Source organism: Pimephales promelas, chromosome 5 (assembly GCF_988280905.1).
Source record: "Pimephales promelas chromosome 5, fPimPro1.hap1.1, whole genome shotgun sequence".
NCBI lineage: Eukaryota > Metazoa > Chordata > Actinopteri > Cypriniformes > Leuciscidae > Pimephales > Pimephales promelas.
The window spans coordinates 20,932,919-20,948,103 of NC_142773.1; the positions used below are offsets into that span (position 1 = coordinate 20,932,919).

Below are 15,185 nucleotides of genomic sequence, written 5' to 3' on the forward strand. Positions count from 1 at the left end.
GGTCCCTCTGTACATCGCTTTAATTGCTTGGACACGGTTGCATATGTGTTTATGCAGGTCAGCATTCTCGAGATTCTGAATGACAAGATGACCTGAGGTTAGGCCAGTCCACTTCACACATGTGATCAGATCATATCACATCTAAATTGAGTCATAGTGGCACTACAGTGATTCTGTTACATTCACATGCACACGCATGCTCCACAAAAACAAGAAAACATGCTCTATACACCAACACAAGCACACAGACGCACACAACAAAGAAGAGACAGGAAGCTGTGTGAGTTAATTATAGGGTGCAAAGATTATTCACTGTCATTACAGCAGAGACAGACTGTCAGACTCACAGACAGGGTTGCTTGGTGTCCTTTCACACACAGATTCGGGCCAGATGTCTATTTGCAGATTCAGGTCAAAATAGCCCATCATCCCTAGCAGACCCAAAAATGTGTGTGTCCAAGCAGTGGTCGAAGATGCTGTGTGAGGTAGACTGTAAAAATAGCATGCGTGGGAGGGAGATATGGAGAAGGGCTCTCTGACTCACACACTTGTCTGCTAGCATCTCTTCGTTTCCCATCTCTGTTTCCCTCTCCTTCGCTCATACTGCAGGACGCGCTCTCTCTCTCTCACACACACACACACACACACACCCTCAGACCTGACCACACACCTGTTTCGGTGTTTAGCGCTGTATGAGTAGAATGCCGTCAATGGCTGGGTAAGATGGACGTCAGTTGCTTTCTTGTGGAAACTCCTGCAGGGTCTCCATCAATCATTTATAAGACACATCACAAACTCCACCAGACCAATATGAGAGTGTTGTGTGCAGTTGGGTGGATTGTGGATTGACAAAGTGCAGGGAGATGTAGGCCAGTTCAAATTTTGCTTGACTGAGAATAAACACAGACATGCACAAATACACACATATTCTTGAATATGTGATTTACGGGGAATCTCAATTGGCGTAATGGTTTTTATATTCGACAAATCATATTATATTCTATCCCCCTACATTAAACCTACCCCTCACAGAAAATTTTCTGCATTTTTACATTTTTAAAAAGCATAATTTAATAATGTTTATAAGCTGTTTTCCTAATTATAAAAATTATAAAAAATATCCTTAATGTTTAAGATTTTTGGTATTTCCCTAATGATGGGGAAAATTTATTCCTATGGTGTATGGATAACTGAACCACACGCACATATTATTAATTTTTAAATTGTTTCAAAAGAAGTCCCTTATCCTCATTATAAGGCTGCATTCATTTGATGAGAAATACAGTAATATTAAAATAAATTAAATTATTTTAATCAATTAATTCAAAGAGTTTTATTCAGCAAGGACACATTAAGTTGATCAAGACATTTATAATTTTGCAAAATATTTCTATTTCAAAATAAGTGCTGTTCTCCTGAACTTTCTGTATTTCTGTTTCGGTAACTCGCAGGTTACCACAATACATTAATATTGAGCAAAGGCAATGCGTTCAACATTGAGAACAATAAGAAATGTTTCTTGGTCAGCAAATCATACTAGAATGATTTCTGAAGGATCATGTGACAGACACTGAAGACTGGAGTAATCATGCCGAAAATTCTACTTTGCCATCACAAGAATAAATTACATGTATAGGGTTATTTGAATTGGAATAATATTTCACAATATTGCCATTTGTACTGTATTTTTTAATCAAATAAATGCAGCCTTAGTGGAGCAAAAGATACTTCTTTCAAAAATGTCTGTGTGTGTAATGACCCCAAAAGTATTTGAACACTAGCTCCATTAAAAATGTATAAAATATTTAAGCAAGGGTTAGAAATATAAATTGTAACAATTCAAAACAGATACACAAAGTCACAGACTCTTTTTGGTTGTGGATTATGGAAAGTATTTTCTCACGAAATTCTGCTATGAACACCTGTGTGATTTTGAAGGGATCTGACTTCATACATCCACAAATATGACCTTCCACGTAATTGGTTAAAAATAATGGTTCAGGAAAAGGGAAGTTAGTTCAGAGAAAAGCTCTATCCACCTTATATGCCCCATGACGCTTTGCGCGAATTATGGGTGTAACTACCGTTAAGCTGTAAACAATCAGTGAAAGGCTCGCTCTATGAATGCAATAAAAAGTGTCACAATGAGATATCGACTCACCCTTCAATCATCGAACATTAATATAAAATGTAAAAGTTTAAAAGAATCAACAAGGTACTTTCAACAGACCAAAAGTAGCCCCATAAGCACGAGTCTTTGGTTAAATATGTACAGTAGTAGGCACATGTATATATCTGTATTAACAAGCCTTAATCAAAAATGCTCATTAACTTCAGCATTACGTGACACTATATCAGAGTGATTCCTGTCATTTTGACAGATTATAAATTGGATTTACCTGTGAAAACAAACCTGGAAAGGGACATGAGGATTTGAGGAGAATAACAAGAGATTCTTCGTGCATTGAATTACTAATAGAATATCATGAATTAAATTCGGGAGAACAGACCACAAATGTGCCGTATATGTTGTCCTTTTTCAACAGCGAAATAAAAAAATTAAAAAAATCAAAATCATCATGAGGAAAAGAAAGCAGCGACTGAAAAGAGCTCTTGCCATTGATATATAACATGTATTCTCATGATGTCTGAAAATATTAGCCTTTTTGAATGGAAGTTCCCCAAACTGGAAGTGCCACCCATAATTCAAAACGCAGTGAAGTCGTCAGGAATAAGGTGGATAGCGTCATTTGTTTGCAAATACAAGTGTCCAAAAATATAATTCCATATAGAGGACTTTTTTAGTGTCACTATGAGTAAAAAGCTAGCATCTTTTGTTGCATTTCATTTTGTGGAACAGAGAGTGAAAGAGAAGTGGAGCAGTCACAGTGTTAGTGGGGGTGGGGCTCCATGCCCAAAAATCACTGCCCATTGACTTAAGGGAAAGATGATACTTAATAAAACAAAGTTTCATTTGAGGGGAGGAATCAAAGTGAATGCAGTGGCTGTTTTCAGCTGAGAACGCAAACGCACAGATTAAAGGGATCGAAAATACTGTCATTTACTCATCCTCAAGTTGTTCAAAACCTTTTTGTTATTTTATTCTTCTGCTGAACCCAAAAGAGTAACCAAACAGTTGATGGTTCCATTGACTTCCTTAGTCAATTTGTTTCCATACAAAGGAAGTCAATGGGGGCCCATCAACTGTTTGGTTACTCTTTTGTGTTGGAGGTGTTACAAACAATTTGGGGGTGGTTAAAGATGGCAGAATTGTCATTTTTGGGATCACCCTTTAAGGACGCTACAGTAAATTCATTGCAGACTTTTTAAGAGGGCTAAGATAAAATAAATGGGGTCTAAAGCTTATGATACAGAGCAAACAACATGTTTTGATCATTTTGACACATGTACAGTACAAAAACCAATAAGAGTGGGCTGCCCGGTCAATTCGATGTTTTTATGTCTGAGTGATTAATAATGTATTTTTCAATTTAGCATTTGAACGCTGACACCACGTAGATGGTCCTGCCGTGTAATCGAAACCTTGAGAACAATCAGCCGCTGCTAACAAAGATAGTCTAAAATTGTACTCAGATCAGTATTACACTATAGCAACTAAAGCAACATGGACAGGATTACTAGGTAACGGTCCAATGGATCAGGTTTTGATTAGGGAAAATGTCTCATAGCTTCCGGTGAGAAGGCTGGATCGTCCTGTTTTTATATTCAACAAATGGCAGAAAGCCAGAATGGAAATGCAGTGGTGAGTTTTTTGGCATTATAATAGACCTCAGAAGAGTAGATGACATATTTCATTTGACACAACAATGAGGCTTTGACGGATAGAATGCAGTTCAATATGAATCTAAATGCTGTCGCGTATATATATGATGCAAAAGCCTCTAAATGCCATTTGAAATTTTCTTCTAAAATGATCATTTTTATCAAGCTTGTATATTTAAGTTCAGTAATTTCACTTAAATGACAATTAATAGGTAATCTTCAGTGCCATTTAAGTGAAATTACTGAACTTAAATATACAAGCTTGATAAAAATGATCATTTTAGAAGAAAATTTCAAATGGCACTTAGAGGCTTTTGCATCTTAACTCTTCATATAATAATAATAATATAAAAAAAAATGTGAATAACCTTATAAAAGCACAATAAATTGCCAGTGGATAAAAACTACAACAGATTGACCAGACTGTTTCACATCAAATTAAATATGACGAACAGGGCACAGTCGTTTAAAATAGATTGAGATTGACCGCATCAGTGAAAAGTGCTGTGAATGAAATATGTAAATCTGCTCGGTGCACTGGTGCTGCTGTATAGCACTTAAAGGTCTGGGCTGTCAGAAGTAAAGGTTGTGGAGTTTAATCCCAGAGCTGCCAAGAGGTCACAGCGAGCGGCTGTGAAAATACAACTGTTCCCACAATGCTTTGCGCATCTGCCTTAAGATGCTCCACGGAGACTGGCTGAGGTACGTCACTTATTAATACTCTAAATGTCAAATTTTCATATCAAAGTTTATCACATGGGCATTGTACAGTTTCCGTTCGATTGTTGAATTATCAGTGGACGGCAGCCCATCAACTGGAAATCTCAGAGGCAGCATTTTACAAGCGTAATCAACCCCAGTAATTAAATGGAGTGTTAATTAAATCTCAGTTCGGCTCCTCGGCGTGGTGAAGACTCTCTGGCTGGAGTACAATGTTGATATTAACAGTTTCATTAGATCTGTTGGTCTGGAAGTCGCTTTGCAGTTGTTGTTTTTTTTTCGTCTCTCTTTAATTTGCTGCAGTCAATGAGAGTCAGTCACTCTTAACGATTACTGCTGCATGCTGATGGATATCACTGTACTTTGCTGAGATAATTATGGTGTTAAAGGCTATAGTTAAAGTGCACTGTGTTTGTGTGTGTGCCAGTGTCGGTGATTTAACAGATATGTTCTGCTAATTCTTTTGCTGTATTTAAACACGGTAGGAAATGTACATTGGCCCCAAAGTGTGTTTTGATATTTAAGCCACAATGCATGAATTTAATTTCATAGATAAATGCCTCTATATTGAAGCCAGTTCTCATGTTTCCGCTTTTATGTCTCACAATTGAGACTGTTTCTCGCGATTGCAATTTTATATCTTACGATTCACCCATTTGTCCTCATGATCATGTCCTCAATTATTTTTCTCACATTATGAGACTAGTTGAGACTAGAGATGCTTCGGTTATGGTAGGTTTAGGGATGGGGTAGGTTTAGGGTTAGACCACTAGGAGGCGCCAACCCGATCTCACGACCAAGTCGTACGAATTCGACGAATGATTAAAAAGTGGCTAATTCGTAACAATTCATACGACCTCACTCGTACGAATTAATACGATTTTGCTAAATCGTACATATTTTACGAATTGGCCAATTCGTATGAATTCATACGAATGACCTACCCCTGACCCCGCCCCTAAACATAACCATCACGTGGGTTTAGACAAATCGTACGAATTAGTACGAGTGAGGTCGTATGAATTGTTACGAATTAGCCACTTTTTAATCATGCGTCGAATTCGTACGAATTGGTCGTGAGATAGTGTTGGAGGCGCCCATCTGCGTCTCATTTGACGCTAAAGGGTGCCATGTGCGTAGGATGTCTACGCTTTGGCAAAAGCGTCGTATAGACTCCTTTTCAGTTGGTAAACACGGTGACGTTTTCTGTGGGTGGAGCTTCGGTGGAGGCAGAACGATCCCTCTGGCCGCTTCACGTTAGCAAGTATTGTTAGCTTGTTTTTTTAACAATGACTGGTTTTTAACCATTTTTTCCACTGGTTTTTAACAATGAATGTTCCGCACTTCGCGACGTACCCAGGTTTCAGCTTACCACGCGAGCTACGCCCCTTGGCAGTATAAAAACTTGTGTCGTCAAAACCATAGGGAGTCAGGAATTGGAATTGTGAGTATTGAAAACGATCAGGATAGAGTGTTTCAGCATCTATTTCGTCTCCACTATCTCCGCTGGGGTCTGCCCACTTTTTCAGCATTTTCAAATATTGCAAGTGGGTGGAGTCAGGCTCTGACCAGGGGTTTAGTTACCCTTTAAAGAGCACTTCAACTTTTACTCAAGTCCGGGTTTCTAGTATACTTTATACATCTCTGCCCAACTGTGACATTGAGAAATGTATCTGTTGATAAATGTAAACATAGAAAGTGTCACTAACCATCTATTTATGTTTTCTACAGCTAAGAGCAATATTCTAAGAAAAACACACACACAAAGACTCATCCTCATTAGTCTATATGCTGTTCATTTTTCCATATGTGGAGAGGCATTTGTACAATGTGAGATAATGTATTTTAAGGTCAGTGATTTGAATTGGGAAAGTCTAAAATAATGAGCATTCCTATTAAAACTGTCCAGATCACTGATCTTGTGTGTGTGTGTGTGTGCTCGTTATTTTATCCTATGAAGCACACACAATAATTAAGTGCATGTTGGTTTTGTTTATGTTTGTAAATATAATTTTCTATTCCAAACAGCAACAATTAAAATTATTAGAAGTTATATTTAAGTCAATTTGCATGCTAGCTTGATACTTGAATGTTGATAATGTTTACTGCATTGGTTCTGTGGTGTGTTTTTGTGCGTATGTGTGTGTGTGTGTACTGGAGGGGTTGTATTAATTAGGGTCCCTTTGCTTGGCTCTATCTGAAATGGCAGCCCTTTAATACCCCCACGGGACAAAAATAAAAACCCAGAGTAATTGAAACTGTAAAGGATGGGGGGCTCGTTAATCAGTCATAAAATTTAGATTCCCAGGAGGGATGTGTCTAACTGAAGCAGACACACACACACACACCCATATGGACTCACACACAAACAAACGCCTATGAGGCTTTTGTAGTAATAGGTGCAGAGGCATGCTTTAACATGTTTTGCAGTGATTGTTTTAGGGTGTTGATTGCAGGTGGTTACATCATACTCTCTGGAGATTTTCGCGACATGTTTCGTAAAGCGTGTGTATTTTTGGATTCCTCTGAGAGGCATGACAGTATATGTTCCAAATGCAGTAAACTAACCTTGTTTTTTTCTCATGTCTAAAATGTAAACATGTGCCTCTGTGTGTGTAACTTTTTAACTTCTTGGGCTACCTTACCTCGGACAGACAAAGAGAGCGTGTGTCTTACGGTGTTGGTCGTTTTGTTGTATCTAGTCTCAATATAAAGTAAAAACTGCTTGATTAGACACTAATTGTACCTTGTAAATACAATTGTTTCACTCTGAGCCCTGGAAATGTCATAGCAGTCAGCCAGTCATTGGACATTACAATTTTGATTTCATGTTTTATTTGGTGGCCCAACTGAGGTAAACAGCTTTCATACAAACAAACTCGCTGGTAGAATTGAGATGCATTTGTTCTGATTGTAAAAATATATTTGTATTTATTTATTTCTTGATTTCAGAGGGCTAACTGGTTCGATCCAGACTGAATATATTAAAGCTGCAGTCTGTAGCTTTTTTGGGGGGTTAAAAATTATCCAAAATACATTTTTGAGAAAATACTTAACTAGCCAGTGTTCAAAACTATCTTCTTCTTTAGCTCGATTCAAAGTAGTAAAAATGTTTTTAATACCAGTGGTACTGGTGGATTTCCGTAGGAGATTCGAGCTTGCCTTTGCGTTATTACGTCACATAAAGAAGGAGTCTCGACTAGTAGGCTCTATTGTGTGTGAGGATGCTAGAGGTGGAGATTTATAGCCTTTTCTCACAGCACTGCTCCATATAATTAAACATCAATTTGATGGCGGATCAAGAAAGGTTCAAACAACGATCACCAGTGACAACTAGAGATTTACCCGTTGTAAAATGCTCTACAATCGGCGGAAGTAATCCAGCATCCGTCATGCACTGCTGTGCATAGAGCATGTGATAACTTATAAGTGATTGTTAGATTTAATCAGCGCGATGTCAGAACCAGAACAAAAGTGGATGTTACTTACTTGCTCAGATGACACTTTCCAGTGAAAATTATGATGTTGGTCATACTCCAAAAAGAATAATCTGTGATTGTGAAAGCCAGTATCCACACCGGCGCGGTGACTGACAGCTGCACTCTCCTCAAACATTGTGTTCATCCACGCTGTACCGTGCCGAGGATGTTCAAGTACAACTCGCGTAAAGTTGATAATTCCATGAATGACTGCAATTGCAGATTTCAAACAGAGATGGCGACAAAGAGGAAAAACGCCGGAGGGCAGCTTTAAGCAGTTTTTTTTTTTTGAGTGGATTTGGCATCTACCCAGTTTTCTCTCACCTCTGCGGCTCTCCTTGTTGGATGGGCTGCATGAGTCCATTGTTTTGTTTGTTTGTTTTCTCTGAAGATGTGGTAAGCCAATCCGAAAATGGAAATCAATTGGAAATGCATGGTAGGAGAACAGCTAAGCTGATGCCTAAAGATTAGTTCATGTTATTCTCAAGCTAAAATATGTAAATCATTGGCAGTAAGTGACATGTTTGTAAATGTGTTTCCGTTTGTTCTAATGTACATGTGCATAAGATATTTAAAGACGACAAAAAATCAGCTATGGAAAATCTGTATGGTTTCGACATATTTGTCCAAATAAAATCACCAATCGTCATTAAATAAGTGGACCTGGAAGGTGTTTAAAAATCACTTTGCTTTAGCTTTTAAATGAGTATATTTGAAATAATAGCATGCTTATTAACTGAAAAATAGTGTGCCTCCAGTATATGACTGACATTCATTAATTACACATAATGTGCCCGTGTGTGTGAAATAAAGAGAAAGATGGCATTTAGCTTCTGTCTCCGAGCTAGAGAATCGGATTACATTTAAATTAAAATAAGCAAGATTTTTTTATGCTCAAGGAGGTCTACAATTTTCACTTGCCAAGTGCCAAATGCAAGAAAAAATGGCTTTGCCAAATAAATAAAAAATACTTGGCAGTGGGTGGTATCTATTAAATGAGGAAATATTCTTCACATTAAATGAAATGAATCTTACAGCCCTGAACCGCAATGTAAAAAAATTAAAAAATCTGCAAAAAAGAAAAGAAAAAGATCTACACTGTTTTTACTCAATAAAGTGAAGTTTCAGCTACAGTATTAAATGCAGTGTAAAGTTTAATTGTGTTTTAAGAAATATTATTGTTCTAGTGAACTCGAATAAAATAAGTTCAGAGTACTCATAACTATTGTTTTTTTTATAAACTTAAATGAATTGAGGTAATCGGTTTCCTCAAATGAAATGAGTTAGCTTAACTTGTTGGGTTTTAAAGTGGCATTTCGAGATTAAAGTCGAAACATTTCGAGAGTATGAGAATACAGTCTTCTGTTGAAGTTGTGTGTGTGCACACTTTTCAGACTGGATGGAGAAATCCAGCTATATGAATGAATGAATGCATGCATGAATGAATGAATGAGGCATTCATATAGCACTTTCATATACACTCAAGCGCTTTACAATCATATCAGAAAGTCTCCTCAACCACCATTAGTGATATTAAATCTGAGTGACACAACTGCCTACCTACAATTACCTAGTACATTCCCCTTTGGATGGACAATATTGTGCCATAGTACAATATTGTCTCATGGTTTCCTTTTTATAGCTGGAAAATAGTCGCATTTCATTCGTCATTGGCAGATTTGGCACATACAAAAATCTTAATTTTGGACCTTGTTTATGCTGTATTTTTGTTTGAGTTTCAGATGTAAAATTCCACATACTGTCATACAGCACCTGATGAATGGATGTACAGTAGTTAATTTGTATCTATGTGTATTTTTACCTGCAGTTAATTTCTTAAGGTCAGTAAAATTCTCTTTTGTTGTCTTCTCTTTCTCTCTCTCTCTCTTCAGCTGTTAGCTCAGGTGCTGCTGTTCTTATGCATAAACACTGCAGGGATGTTTATCAGCTACCTGTCAGACCGCGCCCAGCGACAGGCCTTTCTGGAGACACGCAGGTGCATCGAGGCACGTCTCCGCCTAGAGACGGAGAACCAGCGACAGGTTAGTGTTCGCAAACTTCAGTTTCCTTCACACACCATGACACATGCAAATGTGTTTGTGGCCAGAGTGTTTCAGGAAGTTTCCAGGAAGTCTACGTGTTTGTGCACTAAAAAAAATATGTAGTTATATATATATATATATATATATATATATATATATATATGAAGAGTTCAGATGCAAAAGCCTCTAAGTGCCATTTGAAATTTTCTTCTAGAATGATAATTTTTATCAAGCTTGTATATTTAAGTTCAGTAATTTCACTTAAATGGCAATGATAATTACCTATTTATTGTTATTTAAGTGAAATTACTGAACTTAAATATACAAGTTTGATAAAAATCATCATTAAAGAAGAAAATTTCAAATGGCATTTAGAGGCTTTTGCATCTGAACTCTTCATATATATATATATACTATATATATACAGTATATACACGCAGCACCTCCAGATTCTACTGACAGGTTTGTCAATGAATACATATATTTTTTATTTATTTTGAATGATTTTGAAAAAAGTCTCGTATACTTACAAAGGCTGCATTTATTTGATCAAAAATATTATTAATCAATATTATTGAAATATTATTAAATAACTATTCTAATTCTTAAAAAAAAAACAGATAAATAATTTTATCTAAAATTTATTTATTTATTTTTTGCATTACTCCAGTCTTCAGTGTCACATGATCCTTCAGAAATCATTTGAAAATGCTGATTTGGTGCTCAAGAAACCTTTATTCACTATTGAAAAAAAAACTATTGTACTGTGTAATATTTTTGTGTAAATCATGATGTTTTTCAGGATTTTTTGAACTTACTATAAATGTTTTTACTGTCACTTTTGCTCAATTTAACATCTCCTTGCTGAATACTTGAATGAATTTCTTTCTTTTTAAAAAAAAAAACGGACCTCAAACTTTTAAAAGCGTACCTGCAAGTGCACACACACACTCACGTGCATACGTTATGTTGTTGCTACTGTATATCACACTACTTTTCCAGCAAAGTGCCCCAGTGGGAGAGAGTAATTGATTTGATGAGAACAGCATCTCATGGGGACAGAAAGCTAGTGTAGAAAGGTTCTGAGACTCCTTAGGGAATCTCACTCCATCTCCTCCCCCCATCTCTTGCTCTGAGAGCTCTCCGGCTGTTTGCTGAAGTGGGTTTTATTTGCCAGTCAAGTGGAGCCCATGCTGGTACTAGTGTGTGTGTGTGTGTGTGTGTGTGTGTGTGCTTACTCTTCATTTGTACGTCCATCTATCCATATTTCCCCTGCTTTTAGCCCAGCCAGTGGTGAGCACAAACCTTTGGCCTGTTTAATTCATATTTGCAGTACAAGCTCTTTATCCATGCAGCGACACAAAGGACAATTAAAGCTGAGGTGTCATTTTTTTTTTCGATTTGAAAATACTTTCTCCTACCTCAGCTGAGGCAAGGCAGATGCAAGTGAAATTTCTCCTGAAAAGTGTAAACGCTCTGATTCTGTTTGTTTAAGCATCTGACTAGCCCACGATGCAATATTGTGCAATATTGGTTTAGGGTGGGACCTGGGAACTGTTTGGGAAAAACATTATTTTCGCAATTTCGTGATGCAGAAATTACACACTATGGCTTTAATATACTGTATATGGCAGATATATGTCCCTTTCAGTGTTTTTTTTTTTTCGCTAAAGCATTCAGACTCTTTATACAAACATTGTATTAAATAATAAATGTATTTCTGTTTTTGGGGGAAATTATGTTAGAAAATACACCGTTATGCATTTATATTTAGCCCTGAGCTGGACGCTTGGGGATATTTGATTGACTGGTGAACCATTAAGGAAACTAGAAGTGGTTAAAAATTACTTGAAGCTCTAATTGCAGTAAAATGAAACTGTATAATATAATAATACTCAGGGTTAAATTGTATTAAATTGTGAGCTAGTTAAATTGGTAAACTGATTGAAACTCTTTTTACGTGTACGTGTGCAGTCAGTGGCTAATTAATTTAAGTCTGTGTTTAATAAAGTGCTTTACCCACACTGCACCTGTTAGGAACGCCTGGTGTTGTCGGTGCTGCCACGCTTTGTAGTGCTGGAGATGATTAACGACATGACCAACGTGGAGGACGAGAACCTACAGCACCAGTTTCACCGTATCTACATTCACCGCTATGAGAACGTGAGGTAATTTTTTCCATTTTGGTGCAGTCTTTGTGAAAAGAATAGAAGAGAATCAAATGGAATTGAATCAGTCATCGGCCATTAGGGCTCAGTCGCCCACCATTACGGCTCAGTCACCCACCGTTATGGCTCAGTCATCCTTGATTATAGCTGAGTCACTCTCTTTTATAACCCAAACAAGTAGCCCGTTGCAGCACAGTCGGTCGCAGTATGAGCACCAAACTGGCTCTGACTGGTCCCAAAAAATGGCCAAATCAAGCCAAACTAAAGCCATTTGACCATTTTCACTGGCTTAAATCAGGTTTAAATGTTAAATATTCCCTTAATAAAAAAGCTGTATTTTTAACAGCTGTTACTTCTGTCTTCAATGTCACATTTTGATTTGATATGGTGCTCAAGAACCCTTTTTTTATTTTTATCAAAGTTGATCACCATGTCTACTGTCACTTTTGATCAATTTGATCAATTTTGATCAAATTTCACTTTTGACCCCAAACTTTTTAATGGCAGTGTTGCTTGTATAGCTAGTATTTTAAAACTTATTAGTACAATTCTCTTGTATATTTATGAAGTTTGGCCTGTTTTCTCACATTACAATATTGCAATCAGCCTGTTTACTGACTGATTGTAGTATTTCACTCTGGGAAAGATTTTGTGATTTTTCAGCTGATCTGTTTGCATGTGTGTTTTATGCAGTATTCTCTTTGCTGATGTGAAGGGCTTCACCAATCTTTCCACCACACTCTCCGCTCAGGAACTTGTTCGGATGCTCAACGAACTCTTCGCACGCTTTGACCGACTGGCACACGTGAGTGACCTAACACACTTACACGACAAATTACAATACACACAGATGTAAGCCATATCACAGCACCATTCAGGGGATATAGCAACATGTAATAGTCCTTGAAATAGCAGTTGGCAATGAATTTAGGCATGTTGTTTGCCTTATATCTCCCAATATCACAATTCTGGCATATGTGATATTGTTTGTTTGATATCCAAGTGTTGGCACCAGTGGTTCTGGAAGCAAGTGACCTTAACATTGAAGTAAATTAGTACATTTAGGTTCAGGAGGTATTCTGTTTTAAGTTTGTTACACGTTTCTCATGTTTGCAGTGCATTCATTTCAGAGCTCATATTAACAGATGCTGTGCATGTTTTGTGCATCATGATTTGAATGGTAAATATAGTGAAAAGGTATTGTAACCCGAAAAGACCAAAAGGTTAGAGACCTAATCCTTTATCGAGCCATTTCAGAAACTGTGAGAAAAGAGGTGATGTGCAATGAATATTATGAGAAAATTAAACTGTTTTTTTGACCTTGGGTGCATGTAAACCCAACACAATCTCATAGCAATTTGTAACTATTTTACATTATGCTTAATTGGTGGCTAATTCGTACAAATCTGTATGATCTGTACGATCTAACGTCTGTTTAAAGCCCAGTGACGGATAAGTTTAGGAGTGGATTATGGCTGGTCCTTCATAATGACTTTTCTTTAAAACTCTTAAAACTCGTTTTTGTATAAATTCATATCGTACTAATTCATCACAATATCGCCACCTCATAAAATTGTTATGTTTTCCCACGATGAAATCTCCAAAACAAAATGAGGAACCTATAAAAGCACAATAGGGGCAGTTTAATCAACACAGTCTTTTGTAATAAATAATTATTTAAAGCATAGAAATGGAGTGAAATACTCAACACTGTTTGAAATAGATGTTTGTCAGACTTAATGGAAGTCAAACAGCATTTTCTGTTCTGTTCTGTTAACTAAATTCAGATGATTTGAATATTTAATAGCTATTCCTTGAGGTTTGGGTACTAAATAATTATGATTTGGATGTAAATGTGGATGTAAATGTGTCTTCTTCTGTTGATTAGATTTTATGACAATCAAGATTGTAATAATTATCAATGACCCTCTACTGAAAGCCATTTTAATTGGCATTGTTGAATTAAATACTCAAAGACAAATTCACTGGTTGATCAACTTTTCCAAAAACTTGTTCAGAAACTTGCAGTTCAGATCTTATCCTCCCTTAATCCAGCTTAATCAGGTATTTTCCACACTGGTTTAGAACAGCACCATATTTTATGATGTTCTGTGGGACACACAAGATCTGTTTTTGTCCATACAATTAGTGTCAGTGGAGGTTCGAAACAACACTGAACCCCAATTGTATTGTATGGGGAAAAAAAGTCTTCTTGTGTTCCACAGAAGAAAAAAAATGAATACCAGTTTAGAACAACATGAGGGTGAGTAATGGATTGTTATCCTTTTAAAGGAGTAGTTCACTTTAAAAAAAAAAACTTTTGCTGATAATTTACTAATTTAATCCAAGATGTCCATGTCTTTCTTTCTTCAGTCGAAAAGAAATCAAGGTTTTTGATGAAAACATACCATTCCAGGATTTTTCTCCATATAATGCACTTTACTGGTAACCAAACGGTTGAAGGTCCAAAAGACAGTTTCAGTGCAAACTGTTCAAAGGGCTTTAAACGATTCTAGACGATGAATAAGGCTCTTATAATGAAGCGAAATGATTCTTTTCAGAAATGATTCTGAAACAAATCTTTTTCCGAGTCAGTTCGTTCATTTCGTTCGTTGAATGGACCAAATGACTCGAAAAAAGATTTGTTCATTTTGATAAACGAGTTTGAACAGGAGAGTCACAAACGCACATCACAAAACAGAGCAAGGCGACCATTTGTTATTTTTTTTTTTTTTTAATGACCAATCGTTTAACTTGATAAGACTCTAATTCATCGTCTGGTGTCGTTTAAAGCCCTTTGAACAGTTTGCATTTTGCACTGAAACTGTCTTTTGGACGTTGAACCGTTTGGTTCCCATTGAAGTCCATTATATGGAGAAAAATGCTGGAATGTTTTCATCAAAAACCTTAATTTCTTTTCGACTGAAGAAAGAAAGACATCTTGGATGACATGGGGGTGAGTAAATTATCAGCAAACGTTTTTTTTTTTTTTT

At 36.7% G+C, this 15,185-nt stretch overlaps 1 protein-coding gene across 5 annotated transcripts in view; it reads left to right on the plus strand.

The window, feature by feature from the left end:
* The window catches only part of adcy8 (adenylate cyclase 8 (brain)), a 76,721-nt gene that overhangs the window by 22,013 nt on the left and 39,523 nt on the right, over positions 1–15,185 (plus strand). For all 5 annotated transcript variants that reach the window (XM_089131112.1, XM_089131114.1, XM_089131111.1 and 2 more), the window contains 3 exons: positions 9,875–10,024; positions 12,062–12,192; positions 12,886–12,997. In XM_089131112.1, the coding sequence (XP_088987238.1) occupies positions 9,875–10,024; positions 12,062–12,192; positions 12,886–12,997 (393 nt within the window). The remainder of the gene's footprint in view (positions 1–9,874; positions 10,025–12,061; positions 12,193–12,885; positions 12,998–15,185) is intronic.